The sequence below is a fragment of the Propithecus coquereli genome, unplaced genomic scaffold, assembly GCF_000956105.1.
Source record: "Propithecus coquereli isolate 6110/MARCELLA unplaced genomic scaffold, Pcoq_1.0 Scaffold6, whole genome shotgun sequence".
NCBI classification, from domain to species: Eukaryota; Metazoa; Chordata; class Mammalia; order Primates; family Indriidae; genus Propithecus; species Propithecus coquereli.
The window spans coordinates 11091303-11105047 of record NW_012151951.1 but is presented as its reverse complement, the minus strand read 5'-3'; the positions used below and the strand labels follow the sequence as shown (position 1 = coordinate 11105047).

At 51.9% G+C, this 13745-nt stretch overlaps 1 protein-coding gene across 1 annotated transcript; it reads right to left on the bottom strand.

The window, feature by feature from the left end:
* Positions 1-294: 294 nt before the first annotated feature.
* On the bottom strand, positions 295-13503 carry LOC105822191. Its single transcript, XM_012659135.1, has 10 exons — positions 13479-13503; positions 6986-7116; positions 6051-6156; positions 5380-5470; positions 5100-5262; positions 3241-3415; positions 2482-2603; positions 1842-1967; positions 1039-1160; positions 295-388 (listed from the first exon to the last, which is right to left on the bottom strand). The coding sequence occupies exons 1-10, from the start codon at positions 13501-13503 to the stop codon at positions 361-363; spliced, it is 1089 nt and encodes a 362-aa protein (XP_012514589.1). The 3' UTR covers positions 295-360.
* Positions 13504-13745: the final 242 nt, after the last annotated feature.

Here is a 13745-nt window from a genome sequence, read left to right as displayed (position 1 = left end):
GTGTTTAGTGCTCTGCTGGTCACCAAACCCCGCTGTCCAAGGACAGCCCTGCTTCCCATGCTATGCTCCCTGGGGGTTCATTCCAGAGGGCCCCAGTGAGCCCCACCCCATCTCTGAAGTCCAAGCTAGTTTGGGGCCAGCCCGTGGGCCAGGATCTCACCGGCATTGGAGTCAGTAGTGGGCACTAGGGTAGCTCTCAGCAGGTCATATCCCAGGTGTCCAGCCTCAGGCAGGACCCGCCCAGTGTGGGGATGGATGAAGTAGCCGGGGGGTATGGGCCCTGTGTGTCCACTAGCTGGAAGCATCAAGCAGTTGGGGCCAGGCACCATCATCTTGGTGACGGGATTCACACTGATGTCATCAGCGCCCCGGTGAGGACCAGCAGTGGCTACAGGAAAGCCAACGTCGCCTGCTCAGCCCTGGGCTGGGGGGCAAAGGGGCAGGCTGGGGGCTCCCTTGGCTGGTGACTGGAAGTTGCTGGTGAGAATGCCTCCCAACCCCCCACAGAGGGGGCTACTCCCGGGGGCAGGGGTCTCTTCTTTTGCTGAGTCTGGGGCAGGATTGCACATTTGGGACGTGCCGCTGCGATATTATGTTGCAGAATGGCAAAGACAGGAAGGACCTTAGGAAATGGTGGCGATAACCTCTAGGGTGATAGGATGAAGCTGTGGGACCCCTCCAGGACTCAGCACACCTGTAAGTCCCCAAGGCAAGTCCAGCATTTCTTAAACCTGGCAGTTTGCATTCATCTGCCAAGCTTTTACTTTCAGGAAGTGCCACCCGATCTCTAATTTATGGTAGTTTTATTTGTTTCCTCCTCAGTTCTTCCCATCTCAGAGGCTCCCTCTTCTTTTGTGCAGGGCACTTCATGGGAAGCCCCTTGCGACCTTGGGGGTGCCCACTTTGTTTTGCTCTCCTCCACGCCTCCTCCCCTGCAGGGTGTGTTGGGGGTGGAACTGGAGTTTCTGTAGGGCCTGTCACCTTGAATATGGGGCCAGGTTCCTGGGGGGGCCATGGCTGAGGCCAAGCAGAGCTTACCTGGCTGCAGCAGCTCCGCCCCAGTGCCGGTGCCCAGGACGCCCCAGGCCTTCAGGCGGTGGCCCTCCTGCACCACTGCCTGGGACAGGTGGCCAAGCACAGTGTCCAGCTGGGGAATCTCCCTGCAGGGGCATAGGGTAGGGTACATCAGGGTGCTGGGGCAATGAGGGATGGGAAAAGGATGCTTTGGTATGACCAGCCCTGGGACCCCACGAGCCATGCTCTCTCCTCCCCTGGTTCATACCTCGCTAAGCCTGACCCAGATTGAGCAGATACACACCCTTCTGGGTTCTGCCCCGCCTGAGAGGCCTCCTTTGGCCTGGAGCCTGTTGGTGCCTTCAGCAGCCGCCGAGCCTCCATCAGCGCTGAGCAGAAAGAGGCCCACTGCTCCTGCCTGGCATGGAGGTCTTGGTGAAGGAGCTTCAGCTGGTGACTGAGGCTTGCTGCGTACTCGCCTGCCAGGAGCCCCCTCCGCCTGGCCTCCTCCTCTGCTGCCCTGGCAGCCACTTCAGCAGCCTGGGTCAGAGACAACCTTGCCTGCTTGCCTGCAGGGCCTGCAGCCACCAGGGGGAGCAGACTCGGGACTGGATCCCCAGCTTCCCTTGGGAACGCCGGAGCATCCCGCACAGGCAGAGGGGGAGAGAAATTCCCAGGGATGGTGGTGGGGGCCGTAGCTAACAACCCTGGGGCCAGGGAGATGGAACAGGTGTGAGGGATGCATAGGGAGCGATCCTGGGCCCTAGCGAGGGGAAGGAGTTGCATTTGGGCAGAGACCAGATAGGAAAGTATGAACAAAGCCAGACCTGCTGCTGCTCCCTCTCAGTGCTCCCCAGAAGCTGGTCAGCAGAGGCTGGAGTGCAATGCGTAGCACCCCACAGCAGCCGGAGAGAGCGAGCTTCATTCAGAAGTTTGAGGTAGAGGAGTTTGAGCTGCAAGAGAGGGTGGATTTAGCCTGTTCACTGTTCCCAGAGCCACCCAGCCCTTCACTGCTGTGACTGCAGCACCCCCTGCTGCCAACAGCGGGACAGACTCGGAGAGCCAGCCAAGCCCCCTGAGACATGAGTGAGGGCCAGGCCACGCTGGTCCCAGCAAGTCCCAGCGTGCACATTCTGCTTGGGGAACCCCTGGCCCACTTTGCATGCTTGGTCTTCTAGTGCATTCTCTTTGCATCCAATGCCTGTCACCTACTGGCGTGAATTTGTTCACTCAGTTGGGCTACCAAGGACAGAGGCCTATATTTCATAATATCAGTCCTAAATTTAATCTGAAATGTTCTATCTCCCCTGCCCATATACTTGCCTTTTTTTCTGATTGCTTATCTACAGACTGATGATTTCTTTAGACTCTATGCCCCATAACCATTTCTCCTGGAGATGCATCTATTCCTAGCCCCACTGGTTTCTCCAGCCTTGGGTGGGAGCATTGCCCGGAGCTGCCAGTTACCTCCTCCTTGGTCTGGCTGAGTTTGGTCGTCACTGACAGAGACTGTCTGAGCAGGATCCCAAAGAAGGCTTCTGTGTCGAACCACTCCAGGTCCACCTGCTCGTCAGCCTCCCAGCTCCCACCTGTAGGGGCAGGGGAAGCAGGAGTGTCCTCCTGGATGCAAATATGAGCTTCCCTACAAATCTTCACTGTATCTTCTTCCTACAGATCCTCAACCGTCTAGACACAGCCTTGCTACTTAAAGTGTGGCTCTTGGGTGAGCAGCGCCAGCACCTGTTAGAGGAACTTGTTAGAAATGCAGAATCTCAGGCCTCATCCCAGACCTATTGGCTCGGAAGACCCCCAGGAAATCCATATGCTTATTAAAATTCTAGAAGCACAAACTCATTCCAGTGCTGCTGTCTGAGGACCGTACCCTGAGCAACAAGTGTAGCAGGCGAAACCCTCAGCATGACATACAATGCCTTCTGCAACTTGGTCCTCTGGGTAGTACTGGTTACTGCTTAACTTTGTACATGGGTATATTATTTTTCTTTTGGAAATTTTGCATTTAGTTTTCTCTTTCCCTCTCTATTCTGTGTACTCTGAATGCCTGGCAGAGTCAGACATGCAGTAGCCACTCAATAAATCTTATTGAGCAAGTGAGTGAATGCAGAGGCACTGGGCGATGAGCAGTCTAGGAAGATGAAATAGGAAGCAGGAGCTGGCCGGTCAGATTTAGGGGGTACCTCTGGGATTCTGGCCCAGCCTGTCACTCACCGGGACTTCCTTCAACCTTGGGGATGGCAGAGGCTGAGTGTGATTGGCCTCTCCTCACTGACATCATCCCAGTCCTTGGGGAAGCATAGGCGTCAAGGTTGTATCCTTGCTGGTGTCTCCTGAAGGCGGGATGGGGAGCAGCCTTCCGAGCCCAGCTCAGGCTGTGACACTGAACCTGCGGGGCACATAATGGGGTGGTGGGAAGGAAAGGGGGTCCTGAGGGAGAAGCATCATCCTCTCAGTGACTCTGAAAGGAGGCAGGTCCCAGCTCAGTTGTGGTTAGGGGCACCTCATCTTCTCTTGCTTGGACCGTTCTAACTGCCTTATTTTCTGTAGCTTTCCCCCTGTAATCCGTCTGTGTCCTCCACCCTATTGCTAGAGTAAAAATAAAAGCCTGATCAGGTTTTCTCACTTGCTCAAAATTCTTACCCCCTGCCCAGAGGATAAAGTCCAAACTTGTTAGCAGGCTCTGAGACCATCCACAATTTCGTCTGTCTCCCGGTTCCAGCCTTATCCTTGTCCTTACCCTGAGCTCCAGTGACGGGCGGCACATTTGGTTCCCTGAGCAGGGAGTGTTGTTTCATGGCTATGTGCACAGGCGCATGATTCTCCCTTCCTCATCTCCCAGCGCTTCCCTCCCCTCCCCAAGCTCACCAACCCCCTGGTCCCACAGGGCCCACGTTCTTACACTCTCCTATTTCAAGCCTCATTTAGGGGTCATCTCTTCGCGAAAGTCTGTCCTGACCCCCCCATGGAGCACGGTCAACTTCTGCCTTTGTGTGGCCGGGGCACCCTGGACACACTTTAGCACTGTTGCATAATATAATATTTGCTGACATCTAGTTCTTTCCTGGTCTGTATTCTCCCTACTGAACTTTGAGCCTTGGAGGCCCGAGGCTGCACCTTCCTCACCTCCGCATCTTAGCAACTATTATAATAATGCCTGTCGCAAATAGGGCCTGGAAGACCCATTTGCAGGGGACGGGAGAGGTGGTCCTACAGGGTGGTTAAGTTGTCACTTGTCCAGCTTTCCTCACCAGCAGAAGCAGGCAGAGCCCCAGGAGCAGCACAATCTCCCCCAGGACTCCTGGCCAGTCAGGCCTCTTCAGGGGCCTGGGGATCTTGGCGATGCCGGCTTGGATGAGATATCTGGGAGTCGTGGTGGTGAAGGGCCCTTCCCCAGAGCACTGGCCCCCAGGCGGGAGGGCGCGGAGGTACTGGGTGGAGAGAAATCTGTTCAGTGTTTGTCCCACTGTCTGCCAGAGGCTGGCCAGGGGGCAGAGCGGGAACCCAGGCCTGTCAACACCGAACGCACAGTCCACTGTGCAAACCTGGGAAACTCGTGCGCATCGATGACTCTCCATTTGGGGGAGCTGTCTGCACGTGCCAGGGCTAGGTCAGCACAACCTCTCAGATGTCGTGCTGTCAGGTTGAGATACTCAATGCTGTGTGTGGCACAGACAGCACACCTGGGTCAGTGGTGACATGATGTGCAGGTCACGGGGATAAAACCGTGGGCAGGTGGGCTTGGGATATGGAGGGTGAAAGACAAAGTGGAGGGCTGGGAGGGATGGCCAGAGGTCCTAGGCCATTCCACGCCCCTGTCATCCCTAAATACATATGTGTGTACCCATCCTTCCGATCTTCCCCTCCTTACACATCACATGATGGGCTGCTGTGGAGTGAACCTTGGCATCCCCAGGATCATCTGTTAGGACCATGGGACCCCGACACTTTGATGGGGACCTGCAGGGCATTCCTGCCTTGCAGATCTGTCTGCGGTGGTTATGAGGCAGTGTTTTTTAAAGAGAGGGGAAATGGTGGGATGTCTTAAATGAGGCAAACTGTCACAGACAAACCATCTTCCGATGTCGGTTGCTGCTCAGACGGAAGACATAGACTCCAGGCTGCTGGAACTGCTGCAGAAAGAGGGAGGGGCTTTGCTCACTGCGCTGGGGCTCCTCAGCCAGGGCCCGGAAGCGCCCCCAGTCAAACTGCTCCAGCGTGTTATAGAAGTGGCCCCTGGGGAGAGAGGAAGGAGGGAGTATGTGGCTTCCCCGGGGCGGTGGCTGACGAGAGCATTTCCTCTCTGGGGCCTCCGTGGGAGTGGGAATGGGGCTGTGGCCTCTGGACACTCACAGGTCATATTCGGGGTAATGCTCTTGAGTCACCAGGAAGGCCAGCGTGTCGTTGGTTTGGAGGCAGACTGTGGGGTTTCGGATGCCCAGCTCTGGGGGCAACAGGCTCTGGTGTGTGGAGTTGAAGCCCAGTGACCAGGGAGAGGTCAGATGTCCTTCCCTCGACACTCCTAGTAAGAATCAGAGCATGAAGAAGAGCTGCCACTCTCCTGACGGATTTGTGCTGGGGCCTGGGAAGGACAAGGGGAGGATAGGAGGGGCAACGGGTGAGCTGTGGTGCTCACCTGGATCCTGGTCTGGGCCCCCGGGGTCCCCGAGTGAGTGCAGTAGCTCACGACCTGGTCTGGTCAGTCCCAGGAAGCCAAGCCCTAGAACAAGACCGGGCTCTCCCTGACGCTGCAGGGACTGGGGCGAGAGTTTTTGCTAGTGCATGGATTCAAGCAGAAGCTGTCCAGCCCTGATTTGCACATGGTAGGTTCAACTTTCTGAAAAATCGAGGGGTCAGAATTCACATGCACTTCTCAGGGAGCCCTCCTTGGGGGAGATGTTGCCCCATCACCCCCGGCTTTTGCTCTTGGGGCAAAGCATACGCCATGGTAAGGGCAATGCTTGCACGCATGTGGTCCCGAGCTGCAAGCCTGCCGGTGGCCTCCCTCTGTCCAGCTCTCTCACCATCCATCCTGACCACAAACAGAGGGACAGACTCCTGCCCTTGGCGCAGGTTGCAGGGGTGGCCCACAGCACGTGGTGAGGAAGGCCGGTCCAGAAGGTAAAAATCCTGGACATGAGGAGAGCCAGGGTCAGGTGGCTGAAGACACAGAGTCACAAACTCGTCCAGCAGAGACGTGGGGAGAGCACGGGGCCTTCCCTGAGCTGAGTGTCCTGAGGGATGGAGGGGAGGTGGCGGTGGGACTAGTTCTCAAAACTCCACGGGGCAGTGGCAACCTGGGGTCATGACCTCTTGGACAGTTTCCCTCCTCTTTATTGAACACTATGACCTCTGCTTCTTCAAGGAGTTTTATAAGATGAAATTAAATCAACAACGGCTCCTTCTCTGGTTTTGGAACCTCTGATGTACGAGAGGTTCTGCCAATAATATGGGTCAGTGAGCAGTGGCCCCTGGCCCCTATGCACCAGCATGTCCTATATGCACCTTCTTTGGAGGCAGAAGTCACAGGCCCTGGCTCATCTCGGGGTTGAACCTCAGGGCACTGTACCTGGCTCTCAGTGCCTTCGGTGATGGAAATCTGTGGGATGCCCCCAGGACAGCTGAGCTTCAGGACCTGTCTCTGTTCCTCTGGGCACAGAGGGCCGCACATTCCACTTGTGTGTTGTCCCCAGCACAGGCAGAGCCCCAGGCCTCGGTCGTAGCCACGGGCATCTCCCGGTATGGCACACACCTGCGCAAAGACTCAGATTTCTTGGGGATACCTCCCTGGTGGAGGTTCGCCCTAATTCTCTCCAGCTACTTCTGGGAACTGCTTCAGAGTGCAGAATTCCAGCCTCTGTATCTCCAGGGAGGGGCCCGTGGAATGAGCGCAGCGGCTGGGAGGTTGGGCTTTGGAGGGGCAGAAGGGCAAAGGTGTGGCTTGTGGGCAGCCTCCTACCTCATGGGCACAGTGGTCATTCCACTGCCCCTTGGTCAAACATAGCCCCTCCTGGTTCCGGGTGGCTCCATCCTTGCAGCTCTTGTGTTCCTGCTGGACACAGCCCATTGGCTCCCCAGCGTCTCGGTAGCCTGGGAGGCAGGGGCACCGGCTGTCACTGGGCTGGGGTGCGGAGGGGAGGCAGGAATGTTGTTTCGGGTTGGCTGGTTAACACTTGGTTGTGGTGAACCACACATAACCCTTTCCCGTGACCTTCTCTGAGATGGGCCAAAAGATGAGGGCTGGGAGAAGGGGGCAAGGAACAGGGCTGGGAGGGGTGAGGTCAGAGGGGAAGGCTATGGCACGCGCTGGTAAGGTCCAGCCAGGGCTATCATTTCAGTCAAGAAGAACTGAGAATTTCAGTAAAGGAAGAATTCACATGCACATGTTTTGGCCTACAGAGAAAGTACGAGTTGGAAGGGCTTGGGCCAGGGTGTGTTTTGGGAGTGATCCTGGCAGAGAACAACATAAAGTTTGCCTTTTCTTTGAGAAGATAGATTTAGCAAATAAAAGCACAGGGTGCCCAGTTAAATTTGCATTTCAGATGCACAATGAATACTTTTTTAAAATTAATTGTATAAGTATGTTCTGTGCAATACTAAAACAATTTATCTGTTATTTATCTGAAATTCAAGTTTTACCGGATGCCCTGTGTTTTATCTGGCAACCCTAACCCCAAGTCACTTGGAAACCTGAGCCAACCCTGGTCAGGTTATACTTGAGCTGAACTTGACTTGGGACCAGGACAGTCCTGGAAATGCAGCCTGCTCTTGGGCCCCACTGCCAGAGGACATACCTGGAACACTCGCCCAGGTCCCCGGCAGACACACGTGTTCTTGCCCTCCTCCGGCTGGGTGGCCTCCGAGCCACAGGGGAAACAGGCTGTTTGGCCGGGCCAGGAGTTGAAGAATCCCGGAGGGCAGAGCTGGCAGAAGGGGGTGTTGTGCGGACCCGCTTCAGAGAGGAAAGTTCCAGGGGGACAGGGAGCAGGTGGTGAGCTGGGGCAGAGCCCACCTGTGGGGGACAGCCATGCAGTAATTAGGGCTAAGACTTAGCTTCCAGGAGCTGTGGGTCCCCTGTGATCACTCAGGGGCCCACGTGGACCCCCGACTACTCTCTTACGATGAGGGGTCTTCTGACCCCTAGCCCAGCCCAGGTGTCTCATAAAGCTGGCATCACCCTTCAGAGCTATTTGTCTGTCCCTACTCCCCAACTTTACCCTCAAATCCTTTGGTGCAAATTCAGCCCCAACCCCTACCCTCTGGGCATCTTGGTGGGTCCAGTTCTTCTTTTGCACAAGGCGTCCCGTCCCCGCAGTCCTGAGGATTCTCCCTGCTCAGGCATGTGGTGCTCTGGATGGCAAAGTAGAAGAGAGCTGCGGAGGTCCATGTCCCTGGGATGCCCCCAAAAGGGAGAACTCTCCCCTTGTGGGTGGGGGCAACAGCGGCAGGGAGAGAGGTAGACATTGAGGTGGGCGGAGGACAGACTCTAAGGAAGACCCTGGGATTCAGATGGAGAGACAGAGGGGAGCACAAGACAGAGGCACAGTGCCAGCAACAGTAGGAGAGGACAAGATAAGGGTGGCTGAATAGGAGAGGCACCGAGAGATCTGGACCAAGGATGTGAATGCAGAGAGAAATGCCCGGGAAGGACAGCCTCTGCCAGTCACAGGAGCTCCAGGAAGCACTTCCTGAATATTTCATGAAGATGAAATCTGAGATCCTTTGAGCAGCTTTGGCCCAGACAACTTAAGTGTTTCCACTCTCTTTTTCCTATTTCCACACTCCTTTTCCTTCGTAGAGAAGCCGGTGGGGTGTGTGTGTGTGCACGTGTGTATGCGTGTGCATACGCAGAATTGGGTTTAGTGAGGGCAAGGGACATCCCAGCTCCCTCCTTCTGCAAGGAAAAGCCAGTCAAACTACTTTAAATATCCTCTATGTGCAAGACCCTGCAGGAGAGACGCTAAGGGAATAACACAGGAGGCTTCTGCCTTTGGTGCATGTACAGCCAAGTTTCAGAGACCCGTATGATGTTAGCGTTGGAGAGGACCTTAGAGGTCATTTGGGTCTCTCCTCCTAGTTTACAGAGGAGAAGACTGGGGCACAGAGAGACTGAAAATTTTAACAAATTCGCAAAACCAGCCAAGTGCTCTTAAACAATATGTGTACACAAAATAACTGGAAACTGTAGAGCAGCCAGTAAGCCCCAGGAAGGACCACGTGACATGATTCATAAAACATTCAGCAGGTGGAGAGAAAGGCCCATTCCTGGCCTTTTCATCAATTACCTTTTGAAATGGATAATCATTTCACTTATTGCTTGTAAGTAGGTGATAATAAATAATACTACCCTGCTTTCTTTATAGCTGTTGTGGAAATCAGTCAAGCTAACAGGCAAGGCAGTGCCCGGAAAGCCATAAAGTGGTAGCAGAAGGTCAGTGCTGATGGGTGAGTTGTGGCTGCAAAGAAGGGGCCTGAGGCTCTGGGACTTTCAAGGCCACCCAACTTGTAAGTAAGTCCAACTCACAACACATAAAAGGGACTTCTGACTCCAACTTTGAATAGTACCGACATGGGAGAGCCTTAAGATAACTTACTATGTTACTTTGTAATCAGGCCTCAGTTTTGAAAATAAGAAGTGGTGTATCTGATTTGATTGGTTCACCAACTTTTCCTCTGAATGCCTTATGACTTGGTTGCTTCTAAAAAGAGACCCACCTACCCAGGACAAGGTGTCCCCCTACTGAGGACACTTTATTCACTCACTCACTCATTCATTCAGCCTGTAGATATTTATTGTGCACTTGCTATGTACCAGGCTCTCTTCTGGGGCTGGCGATAGCTAAAAGAATGTGCTGCAAGCTCAGAGGATTGTTGGCTACCGTTTGTAAAGCTGGGGCTGGAAGGAGAATTACTGGGGTGTGGAAGTACAGGCTCCTTGTAGAGACATATTTGAAGGGGAAGAAATTAAGATCCCCAGGAACCCATATTCTGAAAAAAACATAGTATCCTATAGAAATACAAGGCCAGCCACATATGTAATTTAAAATCTTCTTGTAGGCATATTAAAAAAAGTAAAAAAGAATAGGTGAAATTAACATTAGTAAAATATTTTATTTAACCCAATGTGTCTAAAATATTGCTTTAACATGTGATCAATATGACAACTAATAATGTGATGTTTTACATTATTTTTTTGTACTAAGTCTTTGAAATCCAGGGGCCATTTAACGAAGCACATCTGCACTTGGACTAGCCCCATTTCAAGTGCTCAATAGCCACAGGTGGCGAGTGGTCACCCTCTTGTTCAGCACAGGCTGACTTTCTCCCTGCCCCGCCCTGCACATCGTTTCAGTCACCTGCTTTGTCTTTGTCCTTCCAGAAGGTGGCACTGTGAGCTTGCAGGAAGTGATGAGGGTGTTGGGAGTCCAATGGAAGAAGAGGAAATGCTGTTGCAGGGGGAGGACATATGCGTGTGCACATGTGTGCGTGTGTGCATATGTGTGTGTAGATTAGTATCATCTTAATTATCTTGATGGAAAGTAAGGGTAATATCTGTGTAATATTTTACAACAACTGTAAAACTTTACTGTGCATGCCAATCACCTAGGGAATCATTTTAAGACAAAGATTCTGGTTCAATACCATAGGTGATCTGGGATGGGGCCCAAGACTCCACATTTCTAACAAGCTTGAGATAAAGCCGAGATCATCGAACCATGCTTTAAGTAGCAAAGTTTTGCAAGGAATTTTGATATGCACAACATAACTCTTTGATATGACAAGCTTGTAAGATGGATGCCGCAAGGAACTCTATTTCATCATGTGAGAAATAGAGGCACAAAGAGGTTCAATCATGTGCCCAAGATCATTTCATTAATAGGAGCTGAGGGCAGGGGCAGAACCCAGGTATTGTGGCCCCCAAGCCTGTTTTTTCCATATCAATGACATAAATTTTCCAGGTGGCAGAAGGTGAGTTCATCTTATCAACCTTCCTCCCTCTGTGAGAAAACAGGCGAGCTTCCTCCTGCCCTGATCTTACGGGAAATTCTGTAACCTTGTGGTCTCTCTCCACCCTGTGTCCATTATAATCATGGCTGGTAGTTGTCACATTCCCCTTCCTTCTATGAAATCAATCTCCACGGTAACTTTTTACCTGGTGAGTGCCCACAGTGAGGCTGTACTTGGCTGGTAAGAGGGCCCCGGGGGGCCTAAATAGGATTGGATTTCTTCAGTGGGTGGAGACTATCAGAGCTGGAAGGGACCCTAGGGGCTAATACCCTTCAACTATTTTATTTCACAGATTCGGAAACTGAGGTCCAGAGAGAGGAAGTGACTTGTCCTGGGTCAACACTAGACAAGACGGAAAATTCCCCTGAGGTCACATCACTGGGTAGGATTTCTAGGAATAGCACACTGGAAAAGATTACAATAAAGTTCAGGTTGCTCCTCAGATCAAAGTTTAAATAAAAATCTGACCCTAATTGTTCTTGGCTTTGAGATGTCTGGCCTCAGAGTCTTTAGCCATTGGGGGATATTTTGGGCCTAGAAAGTGGCAAAATATTTAATTTTGCTTTCCCCAGGCTCAGTCCCGCGGGAATTCAAAGGAAGCACAAGACATGACTAGACTCTGCCCTCGTTGGGCCATCTCTATGACAAACGAGGGCACAGTAAAAGATGTAGAACTGAGGGCTGAGTTGAGTGATCACCCACATGTGCTGAAAGGGCTCAGAGAGTCCCTGGACCTCGTTGGCGTGATAAACAGCAGGAGCGGCATGTGCAGTGCTGAAGCTCTCGCTGTGAAAGCGGCCACAGGCAGGTGATGCCCCTGGTCTTCCCTCCTGTGCGAACTCACAGACTGCATTAGCTGCTGGGGTCAGAGGTGGGAGCTTATTTGTTCCAACCCCTCATTTTAAAGATGAGGAAACTGGGGCTCAGAGAAGTTTAGGGATTTTCACAAGGTCACAGAGCTGGTTGATGGCGGAATGAGGGCAAGACCGCATCAGTGCTTTCCCCATGATGCTGAGCCACGATTGTAGCCTTAGCCTTTCCTTTGAGTTCTGGGTCTCTCCTCTTTTTCACCATTTCTTCTTTCCCCTCACCAATATTTCTTTTTTTTTGTCTCCCAAGGCTTATATCTAAATGTTCTATTTGACAGAGAAGATGATGGCTTTCAGAGGCAAACTTCTTGGTTGACAGTTGGCTGGGATGGAGCTCGACCACCCCAAGAATGAGGCTTCAGATGCTGCGCTCTCCTGTCTTTTTCTCTAGCAGCTTCAACCTCTCCCTTTACACTGCTCCCTTCTCTGTTGCCTTTCCTCCAGTTTTGAAGAAAATCTTGTCTGATTCCATTACTCTTTTGTTTCCCTTCTCTTTCTCTCCCTTCGCCCTATCTTCTCTGTCTTCATTCTCCTCTCTCTCCCTCTCTCTTTCACACACACACATTCATGTCCCTCGGTTGTAGAGGTCTGAGTTAATCATACCCAATTCATGGCACATTTTCATTCCTGGTGTGGGCAGGAATCCTCTCCTATTTTACTCACTTATTTTTCCCCATTTATTCTCATTTCTACCTCCCCATAGACCAGTGGTCGCCAGCCTTTTTGGGACCAGGGACCAGTTTCATGGAAGACGATTTTTCCACGGGCTGGGCTGGGGAGGATGGTTTCAGGATGATTCAAGGGCATTACATTTATCGTGCAGTCAAACCTCTCTGCTGATGATAATCTGCATTTGCAGCCGCTCCCCAGCACTAGCATCACCGCCTCAGCTCCGCCTCAGATCATCTTCAGGCATTAGATTCTTAAAAGGAGTGTGCAACCTAGATCCCTCACATTCACAGTTGGTAGTAGCTTACAGTAGGGTTTGTGCTCCTATGAGAATCTAATACTGCCGCTGATCTGACAGGAGGTGGAGCTCAGACAGTGATGTGAGCGATGGGGAGTGGCTGTAAATACAGATGAAGCTTTGCTGGCTTGCCTGCTGCTTACCTCCTGCTGTGTGGTCCGGTTGCTGACAGGTCCTAGACTGGTACCAGTCTGCAGCTTTAGACTACAGCAATAGACAATCATTCTAATAAACTGAATGTGTTTGTGTGTTCTTGCAAAATGGGAATTGTTGAAGCACATGTCCTTTTTAAATGTATGTAGAGGTTGTTGCGCTATTTCATCCTGCTTTGTTATTCCCTCTCAGGACTGTTTTAAAGTCTCACTCATGTTGCTAAGTGTTCCTCTAGTTTGAGGCTTCTAACTGAGGCACAGTGCTTCATCCTTTTTGCTCATACCTAACAACCGATAGCTGGTCTGATTTGTTGCTCCCAGGTCCTCTTCCTGTCTCCCCCAGCTCCCTGACTTCCACATTCACTATCTCTCCAAACTGCCCTCTCCCAGGGCCCCGGCAGTGCCCTCTGGCTGCCATTTTCGGTTCTGATTTTATTGACTTTTCATTGGTCTTACAGGTGCGGAACTTCTTAACTTCCATGATTCCAAAGTCCCCTCAATCTCTTATATTTTTCCCTCTGTTTTTAGTTATTTAAGTTTTTCTTAAAGCATGCCGATATAGTTTTTAATAAGCCTTATTTTTTTAAGAACTGTTTTAGATTTGCAGAAAAATTGCAAAGATTGTACAGAGTCCTCATATACCCCGCACCCAGTTTCTCCTATTATTAATTTCTAACATTAGTATGATACAGTTGTTATAATCAATGGACCAACACGTTGTTA